Genomic DNA, 13,157 nt, shown 5'->3' with positions numbered 1-13,157 from the left:
ATAATATTATGATTGGAGAATGTATGAGTTATTAATCATGAATATTTATTTTATATGACCTTCAGAAGAAGGCATCAATTTAGTGGTTAAGGCAACTTGATGCAGGATTATTGAATGAGATAACAATAAACTCGTGTATTATCTTCATAAGTATGGGAAAATGAAGACGTCTCACTCAATCCAAGTGAAGATCAGATTTGAAGATTTAAGTCCAATTTGGGAGGATCTACCATCGAGGAATGACATTCTGCTACAAATATGATGTTCATTACTCAATGACAGTGGATTCATCACACTGGAAGATCTCAAGTTATGTATTATATTTATCAGGGAGAGAAAATACGCGATGTACTCTTTTTCCCTTGACCATGATTTTGTCCCATATTGGATTTTCCAGACAAGGTTTTTAATGAGGCAGCATCATGAAGTGTATTACGAAGGCGTTGTACTCTTTTTCCTTCACTAAATTTTTGTCCCATGGACTTTTTTTTAGTAAGGTTTTAACGAGGCAAACTCTTCAATAATGGACATCCAAGAGGGAGTGTTATGTAATATTATTTAATAGCGTATAAATGTCCATTCTAGAATGTGAAGGATTAGATAAATGTCCAAACCTTTTTGTATTACTAAGTCTTTTCACATTCTATATTTTTTTCATGTAACTAGCTAGACCTTTCATTCGCCTAGCATTGTGTATATATATAGATGTACTCCCCATCAAAGTGTGTAGAAAATAATAAGAATAATATACAATATCTTCTCCCTAATATTCTCTCTATAATTTCTCCCTTACACTCTCTTTATACCATTAGTTTTATAACACATTCCATATTCTTCTTTATTTTGCTAATTTTTATTTCACAAAAAGATTTTTAAGTAGGAAAAACAACATAAAACAAATGGAATACAGTATAAAGTTTTGAGCTCAATCCTCAAAGCTAAGTGGGGCCAAATTCCTCAAAGGCTCAAACTAAGTCCCATTTAAATTATTTTCCTTTGTCATTCTATTTAGTTATTCATACAAGTATTTATAGAGTTATTCGACACGTATGGTTGGTGAAGGACCATTTGTTTGAGTATGTACTAACTTTCCAACATATAAACATAAACTAGAGGTCCCATATTCGATTAATTCCAAATACCATAAAACCCAAATAATACTGGAGTAGTATATTAATAACTAATAAGCAGATCTTAAATTTGAAAATGTTAATCATTTACAAAGGCGTCCAATCGACCATGATGAAGAATAATTGGTGATGAAAAAAAGAAAGATAAATGTGGTAAAAAAAATAGTCAAGATACTATTTGATCCATGAATAAATATCTGGTGGATAGGGAAAATTGGCAAGTTGCCCGTGGGTTAGTTTTTTAAGCTCACAAAATCTGAATTTATTTAAACCATAGAACTAGACAAGAATTGGCACTTGGTATTTTCATATACAAATATATTCGGTCACACTATTTTTTAAATGAAAAAGTAGATTCCAATCCCTCTTTCAAGTATAGATTCTATTCATTCATGTCTTTAAGTGATGGAATTCTATTTTGTGCTTCTTTCATTCTATTAATATTGTAACAATAGACTTTTTACGCTATTCGTCATTCTTATTTGACCATATAATATAATTTATAGGTTAAGCAAAATATAGTCATGTGGGATCTTGTTGGATTCGTCTTATAAAATACTTTCACAATATATATCAACTTTTTATAATTTTTACTCTTACACAATTATAGATATTTAGCATATATAATGTGCTTTGAAATGCGTAATTTCATCCTTGTTGCAATATTAATAGAACGGAGGAAGTAACATTTTCTTCAAGTATGGAGTCTATTCATTCATGCCTTGATTACTGGTCGACTTCTACTTCATAATACTTGTATTCTCTTGGGTTATCATTTAAATTTTATACACATACTAATTGAGGGAGAAAAAAAATTATAAATCTACATAAAAACTTAAATTTTCTAACCCTTTGTTCTTTAAAATTTAATTTAACTCAATTATTATAGTCACAAGTTATTAACCAAGAGAAAGTATGTTCATCTTATTTCCACTTATTTCAGATAAGGGTTAATAAATTCAGATAAGATATGTTCATGAAAAATAAGTTCAGATAAGTTGTAATAAGGGTTAATCAAGGCTACCCAAGTTCAATTTATGATTAAAATAAGTTGATATTTCACACTAACCATTGATATTTCACACTAACCAATCAAATATTTGATTTTAGCTTCATAAATAGACACATGAGACGCCCATTATTGTAGGCAGTTTTAAACAGTAATTTAATTCCCTTATACAGGAGTACCATGTTTTTAACTCATCGACAAATAGTCACTGTTTTTACTTCCTTTGATTTTCTTCCTCGATTTTAATTTGCCTCTTTATTTTGACCAAAATCACAGTCAACCAATTACAAATAATTCAGCAATTCTGCCATTTTATTGGCAGGCGGCAAGCATTCGCATTCGCATTCGCATTCGCATTCACATTCACTCTTTTTTCTTTTACTTAATAAAAATATTATTATGGCCACATTCACTTTTTTTTTTTTTTTAAAGAGAGTTGCTAATTACTGTAGGTAAAGAATTTACCCTTGAAACAGACTCATCTGGTCATCAATCAACCATCATTAACCTATAGATCGAGAGCTTATCATCCAAACCAAATTTTAATATAAAGCTAGTTGGAATTATTGTATCTAGACAATTTGTTGGGACTTCTAATGTCGTATAAATAAATATTAAATATAATACTTTAGTAAGTAATTTAATTTATAACATCCTACCAATTGGTTTGTAAATAAACTCTGAATCAACAAAGGAGGTTAGGAGCTGATGAGATAAGCATAGGATAATAATTGGTGGCTAATTCAAGGCATATCTTCAAATTCCATGCGCATTAAATAAGCCTAAAATTATACGGAGTAACAAATATCAACTAGACAATATATAGTATTAGGTTACCTCACATTAGTGGATGCCAATCATAAAGATTCGTCTTACTGTATTAAACCATTTTGTTAATTGATATCAAGTACATTTGATCCATGTATATTTAGTTTTGAATTTATCACTAACTAGCATCTTGGATATAGCCGACTTCATAATTAGGATAATTCTATGATGTTCCATAATATAAATTATTAGTAATAAAGAAAAAATATAATTAATAAAAAATGCAATAGTATTTGTATATTATTATTGACACAAGGAAACAATAAATATACACTATTCTTTCAAAGCTTTGAGCAATCAATCAAGCTCCACTAAGTTTGAATTCACCAATAATTGATCCAAAAAAAATATCATAGAAAACAGCTACTTGCAAGAAAGAGAAATGGATCTATCGGTCTAACATGTGTGCAGTGGGCGCGCGCATGCATTATGATTGATATTTATGCCTATGGTGGAGGAAAATACCTTAGCTTTCAACTAAATGTCAAATAAATGACCTTAATGTAAGCATGTATGTCCCAATAATGTAGGAGATACCTTATTCATAGATTCCTTTTTAAATGATGTGCAATAAATAATTTGAGGAATAACTAATTTAATAAGTAACCCATTGATCTTAGCTTCAATTCATATACAAGCTTTAGTAGTAGAATAATATCTCAAATAAATTATTGAACACTCCATGATAAGCGGTAATAAATACATTATAAATAATGAAAATGAATTTAAATATGTAGTACAACTTTACAAAGGAGACCCTGTTCTTTTGAGCTTCTTCATAAATACCTTATTCATAGATTTCATAAATACTTTATTCATAATAAATACATTATAAATAGCTTATTCATAAATTTCAGCATATCAAAGCAGGTTTCAGCAGAATAGAACATGTGTCAGTAGAGCAGCTCAAAAGAACATAGCATAAGTATTGCTAGTTTATGACCACGGTGATGTAACTCATCCTTAAACATGAGTTAACTTTGAAAATTAAAATGTTTTGTTTAATTAAGTTATTTTTTTTTTTTTTTTTTAGAAAATTGAGCTACAAAATAGTTATGAAGCTCAATAATTAATTTCACCACATAGGTTATTAATCTCATATCCATATCTTACAATGAAATCCATGGACAAAGGTTGGTATCATCCATGATAATATCTTAATAAGTTATGAAGCTCAATTATATATTAATTTCACCACATATGTTATTAATCTCAGATATATCCATATCTTACAATGAAATTCATGGACAAAGGTTGATATCATCCATGATAATATCAAAAAGTCGTTCATCTTATTACATTCTTTAATATTGCGTACTTACACTATATTTTATTTTCAGACAGCTTTAAATTGAATGTGATATATTGTGCAGTACAGTATTGTTTATGAACGTGGAAACATATCATATGTTTAGACGTTAGATATTTAATAATCATGATCGATGTCAAAACACTTAAAACTTTTTGTAATGACTATTGAGTGACTAGATAAGGCAATATATATACAGTATTAATTTTTGTGAAAAAACACTTCATATAATTTCTCCTTTAAACCCAACTAAAAGGCAAAAGAGGTGATGAATAGTAATTTTCTTTTTGAAAGAAAAAGACAATGAATAGCTAGCAATCAATTAATTAAAATTTAAAGATCAGGTGAGAAGCATATAGATAATTATAATCCAAGAATAGAATACATTTAAGCAAATATAGATCGGACAAAGAAGTTAAAAACAGTTGTATTGGAAAATGAAGAAGGGAAAAAAAAAAAGATGATAAAAAGTCATAAGAAAAAGAGAGATTATTGAGAATAAAAACAAATTACCCGTAATTGAAAAATCCATTAAATATGTCAAAAAAGAGTCCTTTTGACTCAGCATGCATGGGAGATAACAATGCTGAGGAGAATAAGGTTGAAGATTATTATTGAAAGAAACCATGCATTGCCATATTATGATCATGATTTTGATAGAAAAGCCATGCAACTGGGGTCCTCAACTCCTAACACGTTAACTTCAACTTTATATTATACAATTATTTTTCTATATATTAAGGTGGCCCTCCAATTATATATCAACGTTACCTTCTCAGTTTTTTGGATGGATTTGAAATTGTCTGGGAAAACTATAGATTATATTATGTATTTGTCTATATTTGTCGTCGTATAATATGATATGCCCACCAATTATATGTCATTTTTGCACTAGATATAACAGCTTTTCATCCAGTGAATATGATGGAACTGTTTCAATTCAGTGATCTTTGGTTTTTTGTAGAAGTTAGCTAGAGATCGAGATCAGTCAATAATGATTGATAGTTATTTTACAAACGGTCTTACCATATTAGAGACTCGAATTGATGAATCATTTGATACGTGTGTTTTAGTGATTACATGCGGGCATGTGACGAGGAACTTCGTTGAGATTCAGTACAATAATGTATAGTTGATTGTTTGAATTTTTTTTTATTTTTTATTTACTTATTTTTTTTACATCAGAGGTTTATTATCGTCTCATAAAACGTAAGAAATTATTTATACAAGTATTATCTATTCGTTTCAAATTAAATGGAACTTTCATAAGAGTGATAGGACCACATTTAATTCCATCAAAAAACAATTTAGTTAAAGTAAACTTGATTTATAAAGTAAATTAATTAAAGAAAATTATTTATAAAAAATTTTGCTCCTTAAGTGTGCATATTAGACAAAACTCAATAATCTTCCAAATTAAAGGTGTGTCACTGTTTGTATTGAATCTAAAGTTAGTGATCACATGGCCAAATTTAAGAGTTTAAAAGTAGTAGTTGAGTTCCATCTTATAAGAAAGACAGATCGGTCAAGAATTGATAGATCTTTTGCCACGCAAAACTTTCGCATGAATATTATTTTGTTTGTTTAAATCTGTGATCAATTGTTATTTTGGTTTTATCATGAACTTGTAACTTCGTTGGATTTTTTTTTTGAAGAAAAACTTCGTTGGATGTAGATTATTGTAAATTTGAATTCTTTGATTGATAAAAGCATGATTTATGGCGCATTTATTTCTTCATTAAAAATTTAATTCAACTTTCTATAAAACAAAAGAAATTATGCTTATATAATTAGTCTCTCTATATATTACATGAGCAAGTGAAACTTTACGTATAAATTGCATTTATAATCACATGTTATCTGTTTAGGTATTTACCGAAGATTAAAAAAATACACTATATGAAATAATAAGCTAATAAGGATTTAGATTGTATAGTTACCATTATATAAAATCATTACTAAAAAAAAAAAATTAAATAAAAAAAATCATTACTAATATGATATGGAACCTTAAAGTACATATATTGATTCTTAGGCCCCGTTCTTTAAAGCTGCTCTGCTCTGCTGAAATCTGCTCTGCTCTGCTCTGCTCTGCTGAAATCTGCTCTGCTCTGCCCTGCTCTGCTCTGCTTAAAATTAATACTTAATATTGAATTATTATAATAATAATGTATATTTAATAATAATAATAATAAATAATTAATACTTAATGATAATAATAATAAATATTTAATAATAATAATAAATAAATAATATTTAATAATAATAATAAATATTTAATAATAATAATATATAATTAATATTTAATAATAATATATAAATAATATTTAATAATAATAATAAATATTTAATAATAATAATATATAATTAATATTTAATAATAATAATATATAAATAATATTTAATAATAATAATAAATATTTAATAATAATAATATATAATTAATATTTAATAATAATAATAATATATAATTAATATTTAATAATAATAATAATATATAATTAATATTTAATAATAATAATAATATATAATTAATATTTAATAATAATAATATATAATATTTAATAATAATAATAATAATAATATTATTATTAAATATTAATATTTAATAATAATAATAATAATTAATATTTAATAATAATAATATAATTAATATTTAATAATAATAATATTAATAATAACATAATTAATATTTGATAATAATAATAATATTAATAATAATAATATAATTAATATTTAATAATATAAATATTATTAATTATAATTAATATTTAATAATAAAATTTAATGATTATAATAGTAGTAGTAGTAGTAGTAGTAGTAGTAGTAGTAGTAGTAGTAGTAGTAGTAGTAGTAATAATAATAATAATAATAATAATAGTAATAATAATAATAATAGTAAAAATAATAATAATAATAGTAATAATAATAATAATAGTAATAATAATAATAATAATAATAATAGTAATAGTATTAGTAATTATAATAATATTAGTAATAATAATAATATTAATATTAATGAAATCTGCTCTGCTCTGCTCGGCTCTGCTTTGCTCTGCTCTGCTCTGCTTCAATCTGCTCTGCTCTGCTCTGCTTTGCTCTGCTCTGCTGAAATCTGCTCTGCTTTGCCCAGAAGCTCAAAAGAACAGGGCCTTAATTTGACACCAACTCATGCATCATTCTTCCAAATTAAAGTTGTGTCCATTAATCTGAATGGAATTTGTCATCTATCTACAGTCTACAATCACATGGTATGTCCAAATTCTAATTATGTAAGGAAGGTTTCAATGCTCCATTACTAAAAGGCAGGTTATATTCATTTACCATAGAAAAAAAAGAGAATTGGGTGAAAAAAGTGATCGGAATATGCATGTTAGGTGTTGATAATTTGGCATTATATCTTATGTTTGATTGTTTATATGGGAGTAGAATCATTCAATTTATTAGTGTGTTCATGTGAGATAATATAGTACTATTGTACTTGTAAAAGTATTGACAAAAAGATTAGGGTTTGAATTCATACCTAATGCATGCGTGAACTACATTTATGACCTTTCAAACCCATCCCAGGTGATAGGACAAGTGTATGTTGTTTTTTGGGGCATTTTCAAAGTTAACATACCCTTTTGAATCATGGAATCAAAGATTTAGCACGTAAATATTGTGGTTGTTTATTCACAAGTTTATTTTAAAAATAAATTGTATGATTGTGTCTCACTCCACATAGCCCGATCTCCCTCATTATTTGTAATTATTGTAAAGCATAGTAAAACCTAATCGTATCACAAAATTGTTAATTGTGCACAACAAACATTTCCATCTTACTTGAAGTAAAGAGTTTGACTACATTTTGATGAAATTGCTACTTCGTTATAAATGAGTTTGTTTTATAACTCTTCTTAATTAAATTATCATAAATTTCGTATTAATTAAGACGTGTATAGTGCATCGTAACTTTTTAACAAACTACACATATCAACGATCTTGCGAATCTACAAAGTAGCAATAAAACAGAAGGTAATCTCAAAATTTAAAGAATAATACATAAAGAATAATAATTTTTTGAAGTTCCTTTTGAAGCTTAATATTAATATAAATCATCTAATCTATATTAGTAAAAGTAAAATCAAATCCATGCATACATCTCTCTAATAGAAAGTAGGAATTAAGCATAAAAGATGCATTGAAAAATTAAGATGGAATGTCCTCTTGAAAGAAGGCAAGTGTTACGAGGAACATTGAACAAGGTTGTTGCCTTCCCTAGTAAAATCAGTTATCCATCCAAAAGCACTTTCTTCATTTATTCAACACTTTTTTATCTTCATTTCATCAAACACTTGTCTTATTACCAATTATATAATTGAAGGAGTAGTTTTGTTTCATGCATCTTCTTCTTACTTTTAGCTTACCTTTTTATCCTCTGCTTGATCTTCATCCTTTGCTTATTTCTCTAGGGAACTTTACCATAAAAAAGAGCTTACTACAAGTGGCAAGGGTGCTTAGAATCAGAACATGTCAGTTCTTCTTGTCCACTGATCTGATTGATGAGTCCTCTCACAAGTCCAAATTAAACCCCCCAAAAAAAATTGAAAAAAAAGAAGAAATTTGATTAACAAATTATGCAAACTATTTCGTACATAGTTAGACAGTTTAGACTCACACAAACAAACAAATTAAACCAATTGGATACTTTTTATAAACCATTTGGTGTGCATACATTTGACCATTTCTCAAACAACCAACAGGCGCCGCCCATACTTATTTAACTATTTATAAAATTTCACAATGTGAGTCGTATGTGAGTGAAATATAATGAAGAGTGGTGATTTTCCATAAACAAATTATATGTGAGTACGTGTAACTGTTGTCCCATATTAACGAAATATACTAGTGTTTCTTTGTAAGTGAGAAGTTACTTCTTAAAATATTATTTGATTATGTCAGCAGATTGTCCTCTATTATTGGCTTATGATTGACCTAATTAAGTTCAAACCTTTTTAGTTCTAAACTAAACTCTGAAAATTCCACACAATTTAGCTACTATGGCTACAAAATAAATAATTGAACTTTGAATTAGTGATTGCAAGAGAAACAAGGGGGAATGCAACTTGACAGAGCATTTAGTACTTTACTAGTAATATAATTGGTGGAAATTAAAGCAATGCTCACAAATTAAAGAGGAGCTAGATTTCAAATTAGTACTAATTGACAACAAGTTACAACTTACATTCCTTAGCAAAGCTTTATACACTTAAGCTTGCAAGTACTTTCTAGTTACAAGATTGATTATGTATGTACAAGCTTAACTAATCCTTCCTTCCAATAGTTATGCATGCTTCATAGTTTTGGGGCCCTCATTTCTTAGGCCTTTTTTTTATACAACTTAAATTAACTTCTACTTAATCTTGCTTAGTGCCTACCAAATTATCCTAAGCAAAGGGATAATGCATATATAGCAAATCCTCATTCCCTATTCTTTACAAATTTCAGATTGGGAAGAGCCAAATGGTCAGAAATCCACAAGGCTTTTTATAGCCTAAACTGCCTTCTCAAGGACACGCGCCTCCACTTGACTAATCGTTGTAGAAAGTTCATCACCTACACCCAAAATAGAAGCGCGTTTAAAATAAATTTTTGTACATACATACGGAGTAAAATACAAGATGGAATAATATGGAAATTAGTTATTGTAAGGAGAGTCTAGTATTGGGTAATTAGTTACCTCGGATGGTTCTTGTAAATAGTAAGACGCATTTGTTTCCTTGGCAATTTTGGAGACGAGTATGCCAAAACCTTGACCTCGGTCTCTCAATACCTATAAATAAGTACATTCGAAAAAGTTTAATTAGTACATGATCATAAAGTATGTGTAAAAGTTGATTAAGGATTAGTTAAGGAGCATAGGATACCTTAAATGCATCTTCATCCGTGCGATCATCACCGATATAAACAGGGAAAACATCAGTGCAATTGGCCAATCCTGTATCAAGTTATCAATAAGAAATTTTAATAATGGACTTTGTAAAATGACAAAATCTCATTATGATAGTGATAAATAACTACCCAACAAAGGTCAGCTTCTTTAACACCAATGAAATTATATCAAAAGAATATTGTTATTTTTTTTAATAATAAAAAGTTAAAAAATGATAGTGATATATACAGAAATAACTTACCAAGTGATTCCAAAAGAAATTCTAGAGCCTTTCCTTTATCCCACTTAATGGTCGGTCGGATCTCAAACACCTGTTTTACGTTAGAGAACATAACATTAGATCTTTTCGCCCAGTCCTTTTCTTCTTTTTGTTTTAGATAAATTTATATTCTTTTTACCAAAAAAGCAATCAAGTTGATGCAAAAGCGAAAATAAAATAATACTTCATACGTAGTAATAATACTCTCTCTATCTCGTATAATAAATTAACTTGTTAGTTTACCTTACGACCCTGAGTGAGTTTGAGCTTTGGGTATTCCTTGACCACTGACCTTACTTCATGAGACAGTTCGTTCCATTTCTGCATTGTTTGATTAATCAAATATTATTACAACTTTTATGAGTTTCTTATTAATTGATACTCCGCATATTATTACGAGAAAAAAAAAAAAAGAAAATAGATTGATCATGGATAAAAAAAAAATGAACATACCTTTTCATCCACACAACGAAAATGAACAGACAGACAGAATTTGTTGTGCTCCACCTTAGCTCCAAGTATTGTTTTAGTTTTATCCAAAAGTGTCTTATAAACCTGTAATATTATCCATTTTCATAATATGTCAATATTTATATATTTTTCTTCATTTGAAAAACTCATCATAAATGAACAACAACAAAATAAAAAAAAAAAAAAACTAACCTCATCGATCATAGGTAGGAATTCACTAGCCGGTTGAAATAGTACAGCTTGACTTTTCTGAACATGAAAAGAAAAGAAAACAAACCCACATTAATACTAATACTAATACTAATACTACATGGAGTATAAAGTATTCTTGTTGGAAATTAATAGTGACATATATATAATTAAAAGACGAGGAGAAAATTAAAGTAATGACCTTAACATGTTTGGAGCCTTTAGCGGGGCCTTTAATATCCATGCCGTGACTACCAGCGTAGTACAGCTCAGTCAATTTGACAAAGTTGTAAACTTTGTCTCGGCACCTCCCACTCACAATTGCCGTTGGAAAATATCTACCCAACTTTCTCACTGTCCTCCTCATCTATATCATCATTAATACAATTAATATGTTACAAACTCAACTTGACAACTTATTTGTATTCTAGTAATGCCGTGTTAAAAGGTTTTTAATAATATATTATATAAACATACAGCATCGGACATATAAGCTCGATCAGGGTCTTCAACGATTGGAGACAGAGTTCCATCATAATCCAAGAACATCACAATTTGTTTCCCCTTTGACGCCTTTATAATTTGCTCGAACATGTCCAACGCCGAGGGCTGGTCCAACTATAATCAAAACAACCAATAGATTTAATTAATTTCGGGGTAGAAAATATACGCACTGTAAAAAATAATAATTAATAATAATAATCGAGGAGGACTTACGAGTCCAAGAGAAGGAGTGGATTTGAGGTGAGTAGGGGAAGAAGCCCTCATAGAATCGACCCAACAAGTGGAACTATTGATGTCGAGGTCTTTCAAAAGTTGCCTATCACACAATGGTAAGGAAATGTATTTACCAGGAATGGGAGGAGGTTTATGAGATAGTATGGTAGAAGATGAATTGTTTTGCTTTGATTCCGAATTCGACGCAATACTTAGCCTCGTCATTTTGTTTGTGTTACAATTAAATTGAAACCCAATAAAACGAGTATTGTTGTTGTTTCTAGAGAGAGAAAATAAGATGGAGTAAAGGGGATAGAGAGAGAGAGAGAGAGACGGGAGATGAGAAAGACGGGAGGATAAATGGGGTTGCATTTATAGGCAGCAAAAAATGAAGGAAGGAAGACAAAGTATAGAGTAGTTATTGGTATTTGTTATTGTTGGGGTAGGGGGTGTGACTGGGGCCCACAGTAGTCAAAAAAAATGAAGGGGATCCCACGTGGTCCCGGTAACGGGAGAGCTCCGCCGTTTTCGCCGTCACAGGAACAGCCGTGGGACAGCTGTAGTCTTGTGGATGTCAACAGATGTCAAACATTCTATAGCTCTCTTTCCTTCCCACGTGCCACCCATGCTTCATCACTCACTCCCATTTTACCCTCTATTATTTGGCCCCCACCACAACCCCCTTCTTCTCATTACTCTTTTTATTCTATATATATTTTGCTCAGTCAATACAACAAGTATTTTAATTAATATGATGAGAGTATTACATTATTTTTAATATAAGCAATCTAATGTTGTAATTGGTCAAGTAATCAATGATACAAATCATACAATACAAGTTCCCCCCCTCAGGGCAGCATGAGGGAGGGGGGAAGGAATCATTTGCATTAATGCATGCATGATTTATTTAGTAATCAATTTATTTTAAACCAATGAAATTACATGTTCTCTTTAATTACTTACGTATTTGTTTTATCTTGATCGATCCTAATTAAATTGTCATTTTGTTAGTCTTAACTTGATTTTTTCAATTACAACGCATTTGAAAATCATAAAATGAGCAATTAAATAAATAAAAGTTGTTCAAGTTTATATATTGTTCACAAAAATAGTATGGATTATTTAATCTATTAAGGGTCTGTTTTCGTTGACTGAACTGAGCTGAACTGAACTGAACTCAACTTATTAGACTTGAACTGAACTGAACTGAAATGAAATGAATATTTTATCAGAGAAGGAAATTAGAAACTGAACTGAACTTATTAGAACTGAACTGAACTCAACTTATTAGAGTTGAACTGAACTGAAAT

The 13,157-nt window shown here is 29.0% G+C and overlaps 1 protein-coding gene across 1 annotated transcript; it reads right to left on the bottom strand.

The window, feature by feature from the left end:
• Positions 1-9,425: 9,425 nt before the first annotated feature.
• Positions 9,426-12,180, bottom strand: LOC145563187 (putative trehalose-phosphate phosphatase J). The gene is made up of 10 exons (XM_081623624.1): positions 11,848-12,180; positions 11,608-11,748; positions 11,333-11,497; positions 11,134-11,190; positions 10,924-11,025; positions 10,714-10,791; positions 10,453-10,522; positions 10,186-10,256; positions 9,999-10,091; positions 9,426-9,874 (listed from the first exon to the last, which is right to left on the bottom strand). Exons 1-10 carry the CDS (start codon positions 12,070-12,072, stop codon positions 9,806-9,808), a joined length of 1,071 nt encoding a protein of 356 aa, XP_081479750.1. The 5' UTR covers positions 12,073-12,180; the 3' UTR covers positions 9,426-9,805.
• Between the last annotated feature and the right edge of the window lie 977 nt (positions 12,181-13,157).

The sequence above is a fragment of the Chenopodium album genome, chromosome 10 (assembly GCF_948465745.1).
Source record: "Chenopodium album chromosome 10, dcCheAlbu1.1, whole genome shotgun sequence".
NCBI classification, from domain to species: domain Eukaryota; kingdom Viridiplantae; phylum Streptophyta; class Magnoliopsida; order Caryophyllales; family Amaranthaceae; genus Chenopodium; species Chenopodium album.
This window is presented reverse-complemented; position numbering and strand designations above follow the sequence as displayed.

Excerpts from the sequence above, each read along its gene's own strand:
- LOC145563187 (XM_081623624.1), bottom strand. The coding sequence starts at position 12,072 with ATGACGAGGCTAAGTATTGCGTCGAATTCGGAATCAAAGCAAAACAAT. Across the intron at positions 11,749-11,847 it reads CCACTCCTTCTCTTGGACTC|TTGGACCAGCCCTCGGCGTT; the intron begins GTAAGTCCTCCT and ends TTTTGATTATAG. Across the intron at positions 11,191-11,332 it reads AAGGCTCCAAACATGTTAAG|AAAAGTCAAGCTGTACTATT; the intron begins GTCATTACTTTA and ends TTTCATGTTCAG.